The sequence below is a fragment of the Periplaneta americana genome, chromosome 13 (genome assembly GCF_040183065.1).
Source record: "Periplaneta americana isolate PAMFEO1 chromosome 13, P.americana_PAMFEO1_priV1, whole genome shotgun sequence".
Taxonomy (NCBI): Eukaryota; Metazoa; Arthropoda; class Insecta; order Blattodea; family Blattidae; genus Periplaneta; species Periplaneta americana.
Window position 1 is genome coordinate 116,696,876 of NC_091129.1, and position 21,959 is coordinate 116,718,834.

At 32.9% G+C, this 21,959-nt stretch overlaps 1 protein-coding gene and 1 long non-coding RNA gene across 4 annotated transcripts in view; one reads left to right on the plus strand and one right to left on the minus strand.

The window, feature by feature from the left end:
* Window positions 1-14,494, plus strand: part of LOC138712306 (follistatin-related protein 5-like) — a 218,015-nt gene extending 203,521 nt beyond the window's left edge. For all 3 annotated transcript variants that reach the window (XM_069843933.1, XM_069843935.1, XM_069843934.1), the window contains exon 14: window positions 3,230-14,494. In XM_069843933.1, the coding sequence (XP_069700034.1) occupies window positions 3,230-3,459 (230 nt within the window). In that variant the 3' untranslated portion in view covers window positions 3,460-14,494. The remainder of the gene's footprint in view (window positions 1-3,229) is intronic.
* Window positions 14,495-19,659: 5,165 nt separating this feature from the next.
* LOC138711602 (uncharacterized) overlaps window positions 19,660-21,959 on the minus strand; it is a 64,359-nt gene continuing 62,059 nt past the window's right edge. The window contains exon 5 of the long non-coding RNA XR_011335406.1: window positions 19,660-20,073. This is a non-coding gene — a long non-coding RNA (uncharacterized lncRNA). The remainder of the gene's footprint in view (window positions 20,074-21,959) is intronic.

Below are 21,959 nucleotides of genomic sequence, written 5' to 3' on the forward strand. Positions count from 1 at the left end.
AAATAGTGAATTTGTTAATATTTATTTAATAGTAACTTTATTAAATTAGTCGTACTGTACATAAATAACTTGAAGTTCAAGTGGTTGATTGATTTCTAGTTATTTCGATCACTTGACAGTTCAGCCATTAGCAGGAATGAATTTACCATAAGCGAAGAAGGCAGCTGCCTATATTGGCGAATTTTCAGGGTCGGCTTACTTTTAAATAACAAGTTTGCCTCTTTAAGATAGAAGGCCACTGTTATTCGAATCTTATTATGTTGAATTAACACGAAATCTTGCATTGTAGGAAGTATTCCAGTAGTCAATTATGGAAACTTCTGTTTTTTCTTTTTCTGACAAATTAAAAGTGGGTCATTTTTAAACTGGTTGGCCAGATACCCACTTCTTACAGTTTTTGGTTATGATATGTGCTTTGAGTGAGATTTTATAATGGTTTATGATGGGTTGTTTTCAGTGCAGATATTGTTCATTTGTTGCATTACATGACTAGTTAAACGAAAAGCTGTAGGCCTACCTATTAAATTGCCTAAAATTCTAAACATTTACAAAAATAAAATAGAAAGGTGGGAATTTTCAAATAATTTTAAAGTAACTGTAATTCGCGGAAAAATTTTACTTATAAGTAATATTGATAACATTCATACAGCAAATTTACCCGAATGTTGACACTACTCTTTGAATGTTTTTTTGTACTGTAGCATCTGTATGCTCAGTGGAACGTGCCTCTTTATGGCTGAGAAGAGTAAACATATTTTTTTGTGCGCAAACATGACTGACAATCACCTCAACTCACTACAAGAGGGCTGTAATAGGAGAGAAGGGCTCATAAGCCGGATTAAGTGTAATCTTATTTCAACTTTCATCGAGCATGAAAGTTGGGGATTCATGTTAAAGAAGAAGGGGACGAAAATTCTTTGGTGCCTTGTAAATCCGCCACTGGCTATTAAATGAAGAGAATCAACATAATTACAAACTTTTATTTATACTTTGTAACAGCAATACTTATAGAGAAATAATGATAATAAGGTGAGCTTATAATTAAAAGTATTTACCGATAACTTTGAATTAAATACTTTTTTATTCTTTTAAATACTGTGTGATTAAAGATTATTAGAGTTCATTTATAACTTCTCCTAATGGACGTATGTGTAGGTACTTCATTGGAATGACTCTTCAACATGATGAACTGTGCTCTCTCAAATGAAATTTCGGCTCAGGTATTCTTAGCATTATGAATATGCTTATTTCTAAATATGTGCTATACCTGTGCTTAGTGGTAGCCTTAAAGGGAGCATCTCTCCTGTACACATGTCGAAAATTCATTGCACCTTTATTACAAACTTTGTTTATGTATACCGAACCACACTTCAAGACTTTTCACTATTTGTTCCCATTCTCTCAGTCGAAGTAAATCTGTGAGTAACAGCAGGCCTATAAAGTGTAATATATTCCACAAAAATGAACTATTTTATTTTCTTGTTCACAGTTCTATCATTTAAGGTTAGGGAAGAGAGACACTTAGGATTTAGTGAACCTCAGATATAATGAACGAAATATGCAAGTCCGGAGAGGTTCACGATATCCAGAGTTGACTGCATTCTCATTTCTGTACCTCAGAGATAATGTATGATAAGTCCAAAATTTTCAATTTCAAGATATTAGCACTACTGAATTCGTTAGAGTGAGGTCTACCTAAAAGTATATACTTAGTTATGTGCTGGACATGACTGATTTCGGATGTAATGTTTTTATTGTAAGTCATAATATGTGAGGAATATAAGACCCATGTAACTCTGTTTAGTTCTATGTGTGTCTTACAGTTTTCAAGGTATACTATGATAAATCCATAATAAACATTATTTTTGTTATGTATCTGCAAACTGGTAATATTTACTGTCCATTATTAGCAGCAGTAAAATATTCTTGTGCAATATATTACATTATGTGTATGGTGTGTGGTTGTGAAATTTAGAATAATTGAGACAGGGAGATCAAAAACCCACTAACTCCAATTTTTGACAAAATTGAGTTATGGGCTGGATGTTGCTTTTTAGTTTATCCTGTATGCGTGGAAGGCAAGAATACACTAATTTCGACATTCATTTGCATTCTGGGGGCTGTTTTAAAACTCGTGGAAGTCAGAACTCCACTTACTCCATGGAATAAGAGAGTTTTTGCATTCCAAGCTTAATTTCCCAGTAGGTGGCTACACTATCGCTCAACCAACTGAGTAAAGTGATACCGTATTCAAAATCTCACAAAAATCTATGAAATCCATGTAAGTAAGATTATGAAAGGCATAATATGGAATCGATTTAACTTCCAGAAACACAGTACAGATGCATAATTCTCCAGTCAGCAAAAGTACAATTCAGCATTGCCATTGAAAGAAGAAAGCAAAAGCACTTAAAATATTTAATGCAGTTTACTTCTGAGGAAAGTAGGATGTATTACCAAACTTTGTTTGCGGATAGTAATAATCTAGAATCTAGATGCACAGGAAGAACATGAGAGTGAGAGAAAAAACAGAATCTGTAACATGAATCAGACTGTGTTAACATTTTAATATTGTTTGTGGTTTTATTTGTGTATTTTGATGTGCTTTATAGTAATTTGTGATTTTCTGTCTCATATATTTGAAATTTAAGAAAATGTAGCAATGTTAATCGTAATAATAAACTTCCATTTTCTCGTACATTCTAATGTTTCATAGGGGAATTATGATATACTTATCTTTTTCCTTCACATGACTCATATTTATTCACATTTCTTAATTCGTACACTGTGGAAGTCAGAGAACTACTAACTCCAGCAGTGTTTATTTCAAATTATAGCATAAAATAATGTAAAAATTTAGGTTTTGGAGTATTTAATTAATAGCAAATGTAATTTTACACAATATTAATAGGTGAATGTATAATATTTAAAGTTAGTAAGACAGATGATAAGTTTTTTCTCTCTCCTGTAAAATTTGGTTTATTGGAATTAGGGAGTTTTTAATTTCTCTGTCTCAATTATTCCATCATTTTTTTTTTTAACATACGAGTAATAATGAGTTAGCACCAAGTGAGTTGGCTCAGGTGATAGCATCTGAGACTTGCATTCGGAAGGTCCCGGTTTTAAACCCCGTGGCCGACCAATCTGACTGAAGTTTTTTATGGTTTCCACTCAGTCATAAAAGACAAATGCTAGATTGTATTTTTGTTGTACAATATTGTTGCTTCAGGTAAAGTAGAGATGATTACTGGAGTGGGGAAGGCCATGCACCCCTCTCTTGCACAGTGGGATGCTCCCAACAGACCAATTGCAGCTTCTGGAGTATTCGGCCACTACATGGTGACTCCAGCCAACGAAGCCCTGTTTGTAGTCAATGGAGAGACACGAACGGTGAACTGCGAGATTGGCGGACTTGTACATCCAAGGACCGTCGTCTGGGTCACAATGCAGCTCCAGTGAACAAAAAGTGACTTATGTAACAGTACTATATCAAAGAGCCTTTTTTGTTATTTTACACTGGTGGACACGTTGTTGTGAACTAGCGTACACAGACTTCACTCATTATGAGATGTCGCGGTGAAAGTGCTTCTGATCAAAATTGTAATGCATGTAAGGACAGACAACAGGACATTGGCCCTTGTCATCGAGATGGTCAGAGTTGAGCCTACTGAAGAAACTAAAAATTTCAGAAATAAAAATTATAGATGCCTATATGAGTGTACAGAATATCAAGTTTTGTCACACAGATGAACCAAGAAACGAAAGTCAAAATATGATTATGATCATAATCTCATGAGCTAATTTTCATTGAGAAATATTTCCTGTGAGCTCACCAATAGTAATCACTAACCTCACATTCATGTAGTTAATGGAAAATATTCTTTCATTTTCTCATGTTTTTTGTTCTATTGCTTGTCAAACCAACCTTTTTGTTGGATCTCTAATATTTCCCAACATACCAGTTGTTTTTAATTTAAACTATGAATTAGCAATGAAGTACATTCTATTAATTTCAACCAAATATCAATTAAAATGTCGATCTGGTTGGCGAGTTAGTATAGCGCTGGCCTTCTATGCCCAAGGCTGCGGGTTCGATCCCGGGTCAGGTCGATGGCATTTAAGTGTGCTTAAATGCGACAGGCTCATGTCAGTAGATTTACTGGCATGTAAAAGAACTCCTGCGGGACAAAATTCCGGCACATCCGGCGACGCTGATATAACTTCTGCATTTGCAAGCGTGTTAAATAAAACATAACATTTAACATCAATTAAAATAATCCATGTTTTTTAGATATAATTCTTAAGGATTAAAATGGCGTAACGATTTCCAATGGGGTCATGGGTTTTTCCATTGATCTAATCCTTCCAGCTGCACTATAGCCCTGGGGTCTACTCAGCCCCTAACAAATGAGTATCAGGGGCATTCCCTTTGGAGTAAAGGCAGCAGGTACGTAGGATTGACATCCCTACTGCCATTAAATGCCAGTTGTCTGTAAAGGTGGGAGCCTTAACCTCTCACCACATTCTGGGCCGATTTGGCCTGCCATGGGGTTGATTTTACTTTACTTAAGGATTAAAATACGTAAGTTACATGACCATCTTCATTAGGTATTTATCTTAATGAAAGCAAGACGTTCAGTTGTACTTATTAATGTAACAAATGCCTGAAAATGGGTTTTGTTATTGAAATGAAAGAATATTAGTCTAAATACATCCAAAAAGTATTGGTATTGTGATTTTTTTAAATTCCATTTCAGTTAATATATAATAATATCAGTAATTATGTTACAATATAAAGGAGTTTTACTTTTGAAATAGAAATGTGATCAGAACTAAGTTTCACAATTCCTTCTTTTTAATAAGAGAAAGGTTTTAGTAAATTCTAACATAAGCATGTTTAATTCTGACACAAAGTACGGTACTTGGATTCAACTTGCTCTGATGAAAATTTCTTAAGTAGTAAAATTGTGGTAAACACTTGATTCCATACCAGTTGCCTGATAGACAATCAAGAGTTTGTGTTAGTTGTCAGTAACGGTAAAGCACTCATAACATTTGTCTTTTAAAACTGAATGTGTAAGCCTGAACACAATATTAATTGTTCTTATATGTATTTAATCAATCCTGATTATTTTGTTATAAAAATTACAGACAAATTCTTTATATCTGCTGAATTTAACCCTAACATACAGTATGTTGTTGAAACATTTATTTTACGTTATGTAGAACTTTGTCTGTGCCACATTGGCCATTGTCCTGCAGTCCTGCTCTTGTGCTAGTGAGGTGAAAAGTAATATGATTGGTTTTTACTATTTAAGGGCATTCAATCAGGTTTATACTATCGTAACTTTCTTTAACTTTACAGAAATGTTACCACACATGTGGGAACTCAATGCAAATCTGCAATACTTGTACTAACCCATTCACACCAAGTTTGCACCATGCCATTTCCGAAATGAGACTTTCATTATCCTGGAACCGAATACATATTTGTTGTGTAAGAGGACGTTATTGCTTGGGTTTTTGATATCGAACGAATGTGATTGATATCAATGTTTAGGGCTACCGGTATGGCGGGTGGGATGGTTACATTCTGGTTATGGCACATGATAAGCTTTAACCTCTTCTCTTTTTTTGTTCCTTAGTATGCTCACAGTTCTTACTGGTGACTTTATCTTAAATATTGTCTTATTGTGTTTTCACAACTACGATCTGTAATCTTTAATTCATTATTGTTGTTTTAGAATATTCTTGTAATTTTGATTATAATATTTCATTCATACAACATATTTTCATAATCATTCTTTAAAGAGGAAAGATCTTTTGTCTTCTGACATTGAAACATTGATACCAATATTATTTTTTAACATGCTCTTGCATTCTTTTAAACAAATTTGATTGAATCTTCGATCTCACTATGCACCACATGGGACTAATGTCAGATTTGTACTGGTATTGCATGTGAAATGAAACTGTGAGATGATGTAATTTTACAGATTATGCATATATCTGAAAAAATAAATTGAACGAGTATTTGTAAGGTTGAGAATCAGTGACATTAGGTTCGGTTTGTTCAGGCTTTTGATATGCCTTGCATGTACCCTTTTTAGTAGATAGATACACATATAGATTTATTGTGGACCGAAAAAAGTAGTGCTTTTCCACTTAGTGCAACATAATGGTGGTTTCACTAGGTTATGTGAATTCGTGTAAAAATGTGTGAGATAATTATCGGCCAGGTATGTAAAAAATGAAGGTAATTGGGGTGGGTTAGCTGGGTTTAAATTATTTAAATAGGTTTCTTTCTCCTATGTGGTGCGTAGCGGGCTCGAAGATTCGCCCAAATGTGTAATTTCTTGGGACATTTCTTTAACAGAAGACGATGAATACAAAGGAACAAGAGAAGGGGAAGAAATAGCACTAGAGAAAGGGAAAGAGAAGAGAATTAATTGGTCTCTGATTTTCGAGAAAAAGAAGTTAAATTCAGCTATGAACGATGGTACATAATCATTGGGAGCTCAAATAGAAGGAGCATTCCATAGTTAGAAGGTATTATCTTTTGTGATACGACCATAAACGTAATATAACCAAGAGATTTTAGAATTGTCACATTTAAATTGCACAAGGCTGTGAATGGGTTGAGATGTATCAGTAGCAGGTTTTTTTTTTAGCAGAGATGCTGTTCGGGAGGTGCTGAACAAAGATAATAAATAATTGTGGAACAGGTCATTTCTGTATAAGTGACCTTCACACACTTATAGCTATGTTGTTTGTCTATGCAGGTTACTCGAGGAATAGTTGCTTGCTGAATTTAACAAAATTAAGGTATTTACGGAGGAATTTATGTGCTAGCATACTGTAATGAAAGGGACAAATAATGTTACCAATCTTGCAATCAACTGTTCCAAAATTTACATACGAATCTAAATGGAGAAATTCTAGTATTCTAGTCTCATCAAACGTAACATGTCATGTAACTTGGAGTCACACCGAGCTAAGCCAATCTATGATGATGTGTTGCAGCACATTATTCATTTTAAACTGTCATGTAAGTTTGACGAAGTTGGCGCACCTGATTTCGAAATGTGACATGTTGATAGTCGCTAAGATGGAAGCGCAATTTTTAACTATAGAAATGCCAGCTCGTCATATTTATTTATTAATGTTGTGTTAAATTTGTGCTAACTTTTTTTTTTTTTTTTAATTTTGTCTTAAAGAGAATAGGATTAAGGACAAAATTTGTACAATTCTGGATGCCCTGATTGCATCTCACCACGAGCCTCGAGACAATATGTTACAACACATAGTTCACTTAGGAACAGAGCACCTTCAGATACCGATAGTTGGCCTGTTGTAGTAGCACCGTCTGCTTATCACTCTGCGGTGAACACTCCCGTGATTCATTACTTAAAAGTCTCTGTGCTTACTCTGTGTGTGAGGCTGTTGGGTGTGAGCGAGATTTGGGGTAATGCAGTACAGTGTCTTGATGTTATCTTTTCAATTCCTATGAAATTTTGTACATAATCTTGTGTTACACTGCACATTGTATAAATGTAACGAGTCCCCACTTTGAATGCACTCAGCAGCCGTGTGAGACTGTGATTGTGAGTGTATGCGTGAGTACAAAACAAGTGTCTAGTCCTGCTAATTTATTGTGTGGACATGTAAACATATGGTAGCTCTTTTTTGTACAACTTTTGTATCCTCCTCTTTGCATGTCCTGGCTATTGTAGTGAATAATTCATTCTCTTTGAACTCATGGACACCGATGTCAGAAGGCAGGTTAGTTATATTTATTGCCAAAATGATTTGTTCTCACATATGTATATTCAAAGTATCTACTTTACTCCGTATTTTGCAAACCGAACTGTTTAATAGATTTTTTTTTTAAAGGCATATTGGTTCCGTTAAGTTCAATGTTAATTGATAAATGAGTTCTATTCAGTCAATACTTAACATAAAACACAATAAAACATGTTACAACAACATTTAAACAGATTTAAAAACGAACGTTTTCGCCAATTTTGATTGGCATCTTCAGGTCGTGTAGGTCGAATAGAACATGTTATAATAAGTGAACACTTGGTATATAAAGTTAAAAACAGAAGTTAAAACTATAATATCACTTAAAAACAGAGAATACAACATAGTAAAAAGCCACCACGATGTGTGTAGAAGCACTGTGTTGAAAGGGGCATGTGTGACTCAAGAGAACAGCAAAACTCTTCTGTCATTGCAGGTACCGTTTTCAAAACTGATTTGAAGATGCTACATACAGGTCGGTCGTGTGGCCGATTATGGAAAGCTCATAGTTCTAATACTGTATATACTCGAATAAGCTTGAAATTCTCCCCCCCCCCACATTTATTACAAAGAAACATTGCTGTTGTTTTCCAATGGCTGCTTTTGGGATCATTTAACTCATTTTGCTTCTTGCCTCCCAGTAAAGAGCACTCAGATTTCTGCATTGCTGCGCTTCTTTCTTCAGTGGCCAGAATTGTTGCTCATTTTACACTACCGAGGGTACTTGAGAGAATGTCATAGATTTGAGCAACTCTCTCCCCCCAAAAAAATTATTAAATTACGTATTTATTATATTGGTCATGTTGCAATGCAATCCAGTACCTGCAATAAAAGAAAAGAACGTTTAATTTTGCGTCTTGCATGAGTAAGAACAGCAAAACATTGAAAAGTAACTTACCTCATTCATCTCACTTTTGTCGTCACTGGCAAAAGAGCTGTTGACGTCAGAATCGTATTGTCGCCATCTTGCCACAGCATATCGTCTTCTGTTCCATCCAATGAATTGGTAATCCCACACTTCTTAAAGCTACACACGTTATCGCTTCAAGGTAAGAGTACCAACCTTGCAGCAAATAATACCCGCACCTCAATTTTCAGCTGTCAATTTTTACAAAAAATGTGCAGGGATTATTCGAATATATATGGTAAATCAGCTGTTCTTACCTACTCTGAGGCAGTAGCAGGAGCAATCATATAGAAAGCAAGCCAGAGAATCTATAAATCTTGAAAAGTAAGAAAATTACATATTTTGTAGTGGATTCTATTATTCAATATCCTGTAGGATTTATGAACATAAAATTGTAATAACTTTAGTAAGTTGAAAGAATCGATTTTGCAAAAAATTTCTATTTCGTCTATGCTTAACCAACAGATTTCTAAATATATTGTATATACATCCAACAACTGCTCTGAAGATGGCCACAACACAGCAGTCGAAACGTCAGTCAATAATACCAAGACAACGTGGTAGAAGCCCTGAAGCTTATCCATACACCATGTACACCAGCCGCAGAAGCCTACGCGAACACTATATTGTATATTGTTTATTGCCAACAAATTTTATACAGTTTGTACATCATTCATTAATGGTGGTTCTGTTACATTCCTGTTTTCCAGCAATCCACCTTAACTACATGTTTACTACTAACTCCTATTACTATATCCCTATACCATGATTATATATATAAAATTTTCCTGTCATCTTTAATTTTCTTCCGTTTACTGTTCTACATAATTTCGTAGACACTATTTCTACATTTAGTTTTAGTAAAGGTTCTTCAATAAATATTTTCCTTGTTCTTTATTTTTCTGGGCAAGATAGTAAAATGTGTATCACATCCTCTTTTTGATTGCAGAATGGGCATGTATCTTTTCCTATGTTTCATCTTCTATTTGTCAGTCTCCAAATTCCTAATCTTCATCATGCTAGGCCCATTCGTTCTTCCTTGGTGTTCATTTTTATGTATTCTTCCTGTCCCCATATCATTTTCACTTCATGATTTTTTAGTGACGTAGACTGTTTAAATTTCTACCGGTAAGCATTTCATGCTTCGCTATCTATGGTTTTACCTATTAAATTTATATTAATTACACCAATTTCTTGCTATATCCAATTTATTCCTAATCTGCTTAACTTACTTTCTAATTCTTTTATCCAATTAGATTTAGTTTCCATCATTTGTAGAAATCTTGTACATTTTTTATGATAACATTTTCCTCTTTCTCCAAAATGTAACCCAAAAATTTTATTTTCCTAACTAATATAGCACCCATACTACCATCACTCTAGCTGCTATATTTGAAGCATTCCACGGAATACCTAAATATTTTTTTTACAAAGTTGGATCTTATTCTATCTAAATTTATGATAAGTAATTTCCCCAGGTCTCAATATTGTATAGTATCTTTGCTTCAATTAATTTTTGACTATCTTTGTTGGGCCATCTATTTAAACATACGTTTCCTTTATTTATGGCGTTTTCATTTTGTTCTTTCCAATCTCCCTTACTGTCTAATATTACACCTAAATATGTAAATTTAGTAACACAACATTTCTAAGTATAGTGAACAAATTATAAAACAAAATGTATGAAAGTAATGAACATTATGAATAACGAAGAATAATTAATGCAGATATTAATGACAGAGTTTTTTAAACTTTATAACAAAAGGAGCAACTAAAAATATGTGTCATACAGACACAATTTTATAGCTTGACATATGTCATATCAAAATACTGAACAGTAGAATAAGTGAAGATCCTAACTCTGCTTTATACACTTTGTATTTGTTAAACTTTATCATTTTAAGGAAATGAGATGACGTTAGGAAATGCAACAAATCTATAGGTAGGTTACAACACTTTATAGTACATATGAAATCACTGGGATAATTTTTGGGCTATGCATCACAAACCTCGGAGCTATGTGTCATAGAACTTGTGGCTTATGTGTCACAGAGGGGCGAATGCTAGTCACGCAAGTTAGGCTTGCTCTTTTATTCACAGGGGAAGATGGGAGGATATAATAATTCATAATTAATAAAAATAATCAGACCCACATAAATAATTTATTTTATAATTATGAAATCATTATGAGTCATGGATCATATTCGCTTATCGATGTAGAAGTTCGATATAATATAACAAACATGGCCAACAAAACAGTTTATTTAGTTTTTTCGACCCTGCCAACCAATGCATATTGTTGTATTGAGCACATGTTCACTATAATGTCCGTCTTCTCTTGAATAGTCCTTCGGGAAAATGGATTTAATAATAAAGTTTCAATTACACACAATTCCGAACTCATTGCAATACTTCAAATTAATGTTTAAGAATTAATAATACATGCAGCAGCTAACACATGCATTCCGTTCATACAATTACATTGCACTCGCAAATCACAGTACATTCCTGCTGTCAATACTGCTCTGTGTAACGATAAATAGTCGGTGTAGCTCTCAGACCAGAGCTTCAAACAACACATAACAGAAGCATGTGCGCCTAGGACGGGCTAAGGAGGAAGGCACTTGCGCGCGCATCATATTGTCGCTATTTCTACATCTTTGCTATAGCTCCGAGAAACGAGCAAGCGTTGCGATACTTGTGGTATACAATCTGCGGATGGTGAAACACCTATACAGTATTCCAAAAATCAGAATAAATTTTAATATACTTAACGTCATTTTGAGAAATATACATTCTACGAAAATATTGGGCTTGCGCAGCAAGCATAGCATGCTCGGAGAAATCGCCCCTGGTGTCACAGATCTTGTGGCTATGTGTCACAGACCTCAGAGACATGTATCACAGACCTCGGCCTGCCACTTAAATAAACTCTCTCTAACCTTGTCACAAACCTCGGTGTATCCCCATCACAGCCCTTGTGGTAGCGAAGTGGTGTATAGCGGTGTACCTGAACAATATTCAATTGAGAAGGAGCATTATTTAAATGCCAAACACTTGACATTGGATAGAGGCAGAGGGATAATAGTAGTATGGATAGTTTCTGAAATTGCTTTGGAGTTTCAGTTTATAATACTCATTTTTCTGAAGGTATTAGCAACTCATTTACATATTAGTTTTTTCATCAGGGTTTCTCTTCTACTAGATGGATGCCTTTTTAGAACCTCGTACAAAAACACATATGAACAGGTTTCTTCCCAGCTGCTACCTACTGGCCAATCTTGAGCTAGATAATCTCCTCTATAAATGTTTTTTGTGGAAACTTTTCGTTTTAAGAATTTCAGTTCAGTAACTGTGGCTACAAAATATTCCCTCTTTTAATTAACAGTCATTAGAATGTTCCTGTGATCATCAAAACTATTCAGATATAAATAAATCTGAAATACAGAGATACAGTTATTAGTTATTACTTTTGTATATTCTGTCTGAGTTTCCATGGACACAAAATTGCCTCACATGTTGACAAAAACAGGCGTAGTGGAGAATTAAATATGAGGTGCAAAAATAAATGTGCCGAGTCCAAATGTGATTTATGGTGAGGATTTATTATCATCATCATTAATAGATTTAAACTATTATTTTATGACACAAAACAACATAGCATTATTTGTTGTTCATATGATTTCGAAAAGTATTGGCCTAAAAATATAGGAATTTTACAATCATTCTATATACGTATACAGTACATTTACATAATGTATGTCGTACTTATTGTAAAAAAAAAGCATTGTGGCTATTATTAAACATCATTATTGTTACCGGTAATCATTAATATTATTATTGTTATTAGCTCTTCCTAGGAAGTCTGTATTTATCTCTTAGATTCTTTTATGTTTCTTCTATGTTATCTAAAGTAGTGATAATATTTATGAACCTCTCGTAGTTCTGAATTATAATATCAGTGGGAATGAGCCAAATTTAATAGATATATATATTTTGTATAGTAATGGTAATAATGTTAAATGAAGAAGAAATTAAGAATATAATGATAATGAACTGATGATGATGATGATGTTGATGGTTATGATGATAATGAGCATATCCTACTCTAAGGACTGATAATTGCATTTTTGAAAAGTACACAATTTAAATTTTATTTTTATTGCCTATTTTAATGTTCATTTAAACCTAATCTGACTCCAAATGTAGGCTATGTTTTATTATTCACTTAAATTTGTATGTAAATATCACATTTTGATGATTTTGTAATAATAAGACATTATTTCTTTCAATACCTCTGATTGAAGTTGTCACTGATACAAATATATTATCAGGTAGTACATCTCACTTGACAATGTGTGTCGAGGGAGAACAATTTTATTGTTCCACAAATTCCATTCGTACTTGCTGGGACAGTATAATTACAATAAAGAACTTGAAGGCATATTAGAGCACATAATATTGTTGGGACATTGCATAGTATAATAAATCAGGCTAAACTAATTTTATATACTTCATCTCAGAATCGTGTTTCACAACTTTGAACTTAGCAGAAGTTTTCAAAATAATAGATACCCTAAATTAAATGTTCCCAGCGGATGTATTTCTTTATTAAAGGATATATGTGTATCATGTTACATAATATATAAATGTAATTAAATTATGACCTGTGGTCAAAGACCAGACAGAATATTGCCTCTTCGAGTAAATTTGTGCCATTTAAAATCTGTTTCATCATTTTTACTTTAAACGTTTATAACTTTTTAAGTACCGGTACAAGTTTTCTTTGCTCTTTCAGATAAATATTCACATCTGAAAAAGTGACGCTGTAGGTTGTGATATATAATATCTGCTTTCATAAAATACGTAAATGTACAATAAAAAGGCTATCAAGCTCTAACTGAAGCTCTAGGCTTCTTTAAGCCAGCATAACTCTACTGAAGGTAAACTTATCCTAACCTAGGAAAATTACTTCTAACAGCAAGAATTACATTAATAACACTAGTCCCTGTGACAAAAAACGTAAATATGTTATGAAGTCATAATTATTCCAAGCTTTGAAACTAGATGGCATTCAATATTAGTTCGTTACAGCTGAAGCAAAGTAAAAGTACAGAAAGAATGATAATTAAGTCGTAAATGCTTTAAAGAAATTCTGTGATATAAGAACATTGTTAAGATGAAGTATTCAATAAACATAATTTATCTGAATACAGCCTTTGAATATAAAATGTTTAGAGAACAAATCATTTGTCTACTTTCATTTGTGCCATTTAATTTATGTATATTGCTTGTTACGTAATGTGTGATGCTGGGCAATTGGATATTCATTAAAAAGTTGCAGTTGGCTGCAGAAGTAAAGTTTTCATGTATTTTATATGATTTTCTTGAAGGCAGAATCTTGTCTAGGAATTTAAGAAGTGTCCATGATGTTGTAAAGATATTAGGACCTTATCTAACCACAGATATATCACATAATCAGTTTAATCTACCCTTATAAACAGTTTTTAGCTTTAGACTTGAGAGAGAAAGAGAGGGTAATCGTGCGCGGCGAGAAGGTGATGATGTGTATATTTTTAATGTGGACTTGATGGACCGATGCCTTTCCAGTTCCAGTACTTAGACTATTATCATAAGTAGGGACTTATTTAAGTCTTCACGTAAAGATGACGTCTAAGTTGTGAGAACTTTATTTTTTTTAAGTGACTTATACAAGTGCTACCCATCAAGATAGGGGCACTTTCACATCACAAATTGCAAAATACAAATTCCTTGCTTCATGTGTATATGTAATTTTATTTCAACCTGTCCAAGAACTCCTCTTCCTGGAAAATGTAATTGTAGAATAGGTTCAAATTCAACATTTTCATTGGAAATTAAATGTAGGACATGTTGACGTTTTGAGAGTTGGGTCTATCTTGATTTCATGATGAACCTGGCCAGATCATCATCATAATCAGGATAAACTTTATTTCTGCTGCCTGGATTCGTTTGCAATCATTTCTTGTTAGTGTCCAGGTTTCACATTCTTATAACAATGTAGGAATGCCTAGCACTTTATAGAAATTTTAATATGATATAGTTTCATGTTTTGCCTTTAAGTGTTCGAGTTATTGTGTTAAACATATTTTGGAAAATAGAAAGTTTCTTTTCTAAGCTATATCATAATTCAACTTATACTGTAGCCTAAATAGTAAACAGTCCACTGCTGTGGAGTAACAGATGTCTGAATGAGAAACGAGCACTTGTGCCTGTTCTGGTTTCAAAGAATTGCTGCCATCATCTTGATAATGGATGTTCCAGATTTCTCGATCCCTTCATTATATTATATTGTAACACCTTTCTGGTGATATTACTCTTGAGCTGTTTATTTAAATATTCCTTAAATTTACTTCTGTATTGTAGGCTGATGAACCTGGCCAGATCATCATCATCATCATCATCATCATCATCATCATCATCATCATCATCATCATCATCATCATACAGGAATTAGACACTTGTGCCTGTTCTGGCTTCACGAGTTCGGAGATGTATTTCAGGATCCTATAGAAGGAAGGAAAGCACCTATAGCAAATATATGTCGAACATCGGCAGAAATGCCGGGACACTTGAAGTGAAGTATGATGAGGAAGATGAGCAAGTCATAGCAAGAGGATTTGATACAGATGCGAAAGCCATCCACATACGAAGAAAGATCCCTGAAGATGACGAGTGGTCATAAACTGATGAAATACCGTTGAGCCGACTACAAACAGAGGAGGCAACAGTAGCTACCCAGGATAGTGTATAAAGTTCTGAAGACGAATTGCCTTTGTTAGCACTTAAGGAGAAACTGAGCTGAAAAAACCCCCAGGATGGCAAATACAGTTCTGGGACGAACTGCCTTTATCATTGCTTAAGGAGAAGCTGGAAAACCTCTAAGATGGCTAGTACAGTTCTGGGATGAACTGCCTTTGTCAGCGCTTAAGGAAAAGCTGGAAAACCTCTAAGATGGGTAGTACAGTTCTGGGATGAACTGCCTTTGTTAGCGCTTAAGGAGAAGCTGGAAAACCTCTAAGATGGCTAGTACAGTTCTGGGATGAACTGCCTTTGTTAGCACTTAAGGAGAAGCTGGAAAACCTCTAGGTTGTCGAGTACAGTTCTGGGATGAACTGCCTTTGTCATCGCTTAAGGAGAAGCTGGAAAACCTCTAGAATGGCGAGTACAGTTCTGAGATGAACTGCCTTTGTCAGCGCTTAAGGAGAAGCTGGAAAACCTCTAGGATGGCGAGTATTTAAATTATCTCATTATTATTATTATTATTATTATTATTATTATTATTATTATTATTATTATTATTATTATTATTATATATCCAACTTTCATTATTTATTTTCATGTTGTTTTATGGTCTAGATATTAATTTAAGAACTATGTAACCAGTTGTATTCAATTAGAATTAGAGTCTGGCTGGGCAGAAGAGAACGCCTACAGGCCTTAGCTCTGTCAGATTAAATAAATAAATTATTATTATTATTATTATTATTATTATTATTATTATTATTATTATTATTATTATTATTATTATAGTTCTGAGATGAAGTGCATTTGTCAGCGCTTAAGGAGAAGCTGGAAAACCCCTAGGATGGCGAGTACAGTTCTGGGATGAACTGCCTTTGTCAGCGGTTAAGGAGAAGCTGAAAAACCCCCAGGAGAGCGAGTACAGTTCTGGGATGAACTACCTTTGTCGGAGCTTAGAGAGAGAAGGTAAATAAAATGCCTACTTTCGTTACTAATGAAACACCCAATGCGTCAGCTGATTCATCCTCTCGAACTTCCACAATGTCAGCTAATCCAGTCCTTCAAACCCCCACTATATTAGGAACCTTATTTAATGGGGAGAAAATTCCATTAGGTCAAGATTATGACGTGTCCGAGCATGAGGATACGAACCGTGATGTAACAACGCCATGATAGTTACGCTAAAAAATGTATTAATTTCTTTCTCTACAGATTGCTTGTTTGCAGTAATGCTATTGTTCTTTCAATGTACATCATTGTTCCCCTCAGTAGATACAAATTCTGTTTTCTTATACTACAATTTAGTTCAAGTTTCTCACGACCACAGATAAGTTACTTGTGTATGTAGATGTACCACTTACATTTGTAGATAGTTAGTTTGGAATCTATCACTTTTGTCCTCTATCCATCCCATGAGATAATTATTCCCCTAGTTCTGATGTAATCACTCCTGATTACCGTTATTTTGGTGTCACTGAAAATAAGATGTATTATGTTGAGAATGACCTTGTGGAATTGCAGAGGAGAAATGTTTCTCTCCCAGATGTGATCATCTTTTCAGCTGTGCAACCCCACTGCCTTGTAGCTTTATTCCATAGAAGGACGAAGAAGGCAGCTGACTTCTGCGACTGAAGAGTTATTGGAGCAGAATGATCACCCCTACCAGAAATGCTATTGAATCTGTAGTTTTCTAAAAGTATAAAGATTACTCAGGAGTGTTAAACAATGGTACTGTAAAGGACTATTCCGAAAGATTCTGTATTTATCTTTAGCCTTCATAGTATTTGACAAAATGTAAATAAAAGACACCTTTCAGAAAAGGCCCGTGGTTGAGACTATTCTGAAATTACAATGTTTTTAAATACAAATTGCTTGTAGATGCAACCAGGGGCTATTCTGAAACTTTTTATGCTATTTGACAGGAGTAGTCTACATACTGGCACCGGGTTTCCCCTTCTCCCATCATCATCGTCACTCATTCCATACATTACACTTACACCAACACTTACACATACACTCACCCTAGTATAAGACATAATTCTCCACAGATACACATCATGTACAGCGTGGCCTGCCGAAGTGGTGTCCAACTAGAAAATGGATCACAGTCCTGCCATCTATCCACAATATGCGGAACCCAAATCACGTAAAGTGAAGTGGATAGGCTTTGGATACATACATATCATAGATTATTTTATTATGATTTTATTTGATGTACAAGAAGTCAGTGTTTTCTGTTGCAGTAAGTCTAATAATGAAATCAAAAAAAAGGTCATTTCTGCAAAAAGTTTTTTTACTGACTTTTGTTTACAAATATTAAGACAAAACTTGGAGTTAAACAGATGTGTTGATGGTACATGTACATAAAACAAAATTATACATGAGCATAATAGCTCTTAACTTTGCTTGAATTAATTATACTTGTTTACGTCACTGCAAATTAGGCACTTCAATGGCAAAAGCAAATTTAATTTGTTATCCCCGCAATGCAAACTCTCCCCCCACATCGAGGTCTAAGGACAAATTCATAAATTACCCATTTATATTCAAAACTCTCTTCTGCCTACGTCTTGAACCAAGGGAAAATATCTAACCTTTTTCTTATTATTTTTATTAATTAAAACAGTCTTTCCTTATCTTCATCATAATCCCGCATCACCTCACCTAAAAAGAAGCTTCAGCCTTCTTGTCCCGTTACTCCTGTTTCCCCCTCTCTACATGTCAGAGGGATGTCAACAGAGTCCGGCGCACGACAGTTTTTATCAGTTAAAATAATGAGAATTTTAACTGTCAACATCCAGGCTAATTGTTGAGTGCATTTGCTTCAAATATCAACATAAACTGTCTTCTTATCCAATTTCTATCATGTTAGCCATCTGTAATATGTTAGAAATGTGCTCCATAGAGGTTACATTCCATGCAGATCAAAGCAAACGAAAAATTAGAGCTGTTTTCAGAATAACCCCACTTTACGGTATATGAATCAAATATTGTTAGCAGAGTGCTAACTCTTTTTACTGAGAGGCGGTTTCTAATTCCAGTTTTTACAAGATTTACGCAACTAAATCCTCGCTGTATAATAGTTTCAGATGTTTATAAAATTTTCGAGTTAAATTTAAATATGACCAGACAGAACGAAATTGTTGAAAAAAATGTTTTGCCAGAAATAAAAAATGTTAGTAAAGAAATAATCACCCTTCACGATATATTCCAAATTAAAAAAGAAGTTAAACTGAGAATAAAAAAAAAAAGAGATGAAGAGAGAAGTGGATGGAATGTACTTTAATTGTGTCTTCTGTAATTCTTAACATACTATGTTTTTCGCAGAAATGCTCCAGGCAAGGCGTGTTTAATCATGTTGGCTCAAGAAGAAAGGCGTCAACTGCCGTATGCTCCAGAACCTGCATCCACCACCAAAAGAGACAAGAATATTCTGGAGATGGCCCCTCTAGAGTCCCAGAATTCGCAGGATGTACCTGTGGGCGAAACATCCTTGCAGCCATTCATGATCTTCTCATGCAGTTTCAAGGTAAGCTTTGCCTCACACTACTGGTATGTAGGTTCGGAGATCGACAGAAGATCTCTGTTCTATTAACAATTGAAGGTGTGAGAATGATGTAGTCATATGAGACAAAACTTTACAGGAGAGCATGTTAAAAGCTTAGGGTCCAATGATTTTTATTAGTTGCAGTATCATAATTTCTTCAGCGTATACTTACGTCATTTATTGAGTAATTTTTATGTTATTTTAATAGTAGTTTCCCATATTATGAGTAAAAGATGGACTCTTACGAAAAACCATTTTTGTTAAAAGTGTGGCTTTGGACTATCTCGTTCTCATCTCTTCAGTATTGTATGAATGACTTTGTGTATTCAGATTTATTTAGCATAATGTTTGTATTTCTGTATTCTGTACTTGATGCATGTTATATTCTAAGGTTCTAGACAAAATTTACAAAATTTAAAAAAATATTTAAAATAAAATGAATGAAAATGAATTAAAATAAAATAAATAAAAATAAAATAAAATAAATTTAGATTAAATTAAAATAAATTAGATTAAACTAAAATAAATTACATTAAATTAAATTAAATTAAAATAAAGTAAAATAAAATAAATTATAATAAAATTAATTAAATTAAAGTTTATTTATTTATTTCTTTATTCGAATGACAGGTACATAGATAACTTATCTTTTACCGAAACACAACCTCAAGATTAAAACAATTAACTTAATATAACTTAAAATTAAATCTAATGAAGAAACTAAACAAAATCCTTAAAGAACTAAAAACTAAGAACTAAACAGAGGCATGAGGCTTCTCGCTTCCCAGTATCTGGCACATTCAGTCAGTGATTTTAGAGCTGGGCAGCGTTGGAGGTGATCCCTATTCATCGCTTCTTGAAGGTCACAAAGGGTACAGGTTGGAGGTTGATAAATACCGAAACGGTGGAGATGCTGCGCCAAGCAGTCATGACCAGTTGCAAGGCGGAAATGCGCGACTGCCAATCTTCTTGGTCCGTTAGGTATTGATAGAAGGCCCCTTCTCCAGTGTTTGTCGTATGTTCTTTCTGCAATCTGATGGGAGTGGATGTTGTGGGCAATTTAAAATAAAATCAATTAAATTAAAAAATTTAACAAAATTAAAATATAATAAAATAATATAAAGTAAAGTAAAATAAATTAAAATAAATTACATTAATTTAAATTAAATTAAAGTTAAATCAAATTAAAATAAATTACAATAAATTTAATAAATTGAAATAAAATAACTTAAATTAAAATGAATTAAAATAAAATAAACTAAAATCAATTAAAATAAATTAAATTTCAATTAAATAATGAAATGCTACATAAAATACAGCTTGTGAAGATATTTCCTTTGACTTATACATGATTGTCACACTTTGAACTACCTACTATCATACGCAAATCTATGCTTTTCTTGCAATTAAATAGCTTCGAATGGAAGTCATCTTGTGAGGTATACAAGCAATTCAAGTCGTTAACAAAAGGGACATTGGGATGGGCTCTGGACCAATGGATTCGCATACCTCTAAAATCTTTGAAATATCTCCCAATTTCATCAGGACAAAGTGGGACAGATTTAGCAGTAGCAATGGAAAGATTTTGATTATGAATATTGACTTTTAAACTGCAGGAATAACATAACGATTGATAATTAGTTTCACCAAGCGCTGTGATATCATCACTACATACGCCAACACATTCACCATGAAACCAAAACTTACATCCCAATGCAAAATATTAATAATCTGTCTTTTAGATCGTCGGAGATGATAAGCAAGAGTTTCCTTATCTTTCACCATCTAATAAAACTGTAAAATCCGTTGTTGATTGATATTTATATAAATTAATGTAGAAATACCTGGTTACTATGCTGGATGTAAACAACCACGATAAACTCCAAATGAATAAATTCGAAATTAATATAGAAAGATGTGAGACTTCTTGTACATTAACATTTCCAGATATGTGATAAGTTATGTTCTAAATGTGAAAGCAGTAAAAACTTAGTTTCCAATATTTTTTCTTATAATTTGAGTCTTTAAATCAACAGACAATATCCAACTATGATATCTCAAGTCATGACCAATGAAACAAAATGAAATAAAATCAATTAAATTAGAATAAATTAAAGTAGAATAAATTAATTTCATATAAAATAAGTTAAAATAAAATAAATTAGATTAAAAAAATTAAAATAAAATGCAATAAAATAAAGTAAAATTATATGAATTAAAAAAGAGGATGAAATAAATTAAATTAAATTAGAATAAAATAATGAAATTAGAATAAAATAAATGAAATTAAAATAAATTAAGTTAAATTAAAATGAATTGAAATAAATTGAAGTAAAATTATTTATATTTAATTAATTATATTAAAATAAAATAAATTAATTAAATGTAATTAAAGTAAAATAAAATAGATTTTAATAAATTAAAATACAATGAAATAAATTAAATTAAAATAAATTAAAATAGAATAATATAAATTTAAAAAAATTAAAAATTTGAAGTAAATTAAAGAATTTAAAATAAATTAAAAAATTTAAATTGAGTTAAAATGCAGTACATTGAAATAAAATGAATTAAGTCAATTTAAGTTAATATACAATAAAATAAATTGGTATAATATAATATAAAATGGATTAAATTCAATTACAATTAATTAAATGAAGTCAAAATAAATTAGTTTAAATTAAATTACATTAAACTAATGAAAATTAAATTAAATTACGTTAAAATTAATTAAAATAAAAATAAAATGAAGTAAATAAAATAGAATAAAATAATTTAAAATACAATAAATGAAAATAAATTAAAATGAATTAAATTAAGTTTCCAAAAAATCAAATACATAAAAAAATGTTAGATATTTAAAAAATTTTCAAAATCGTCAAATAATGACAATTTTTCAAAATTAACAAAAATTTTCAG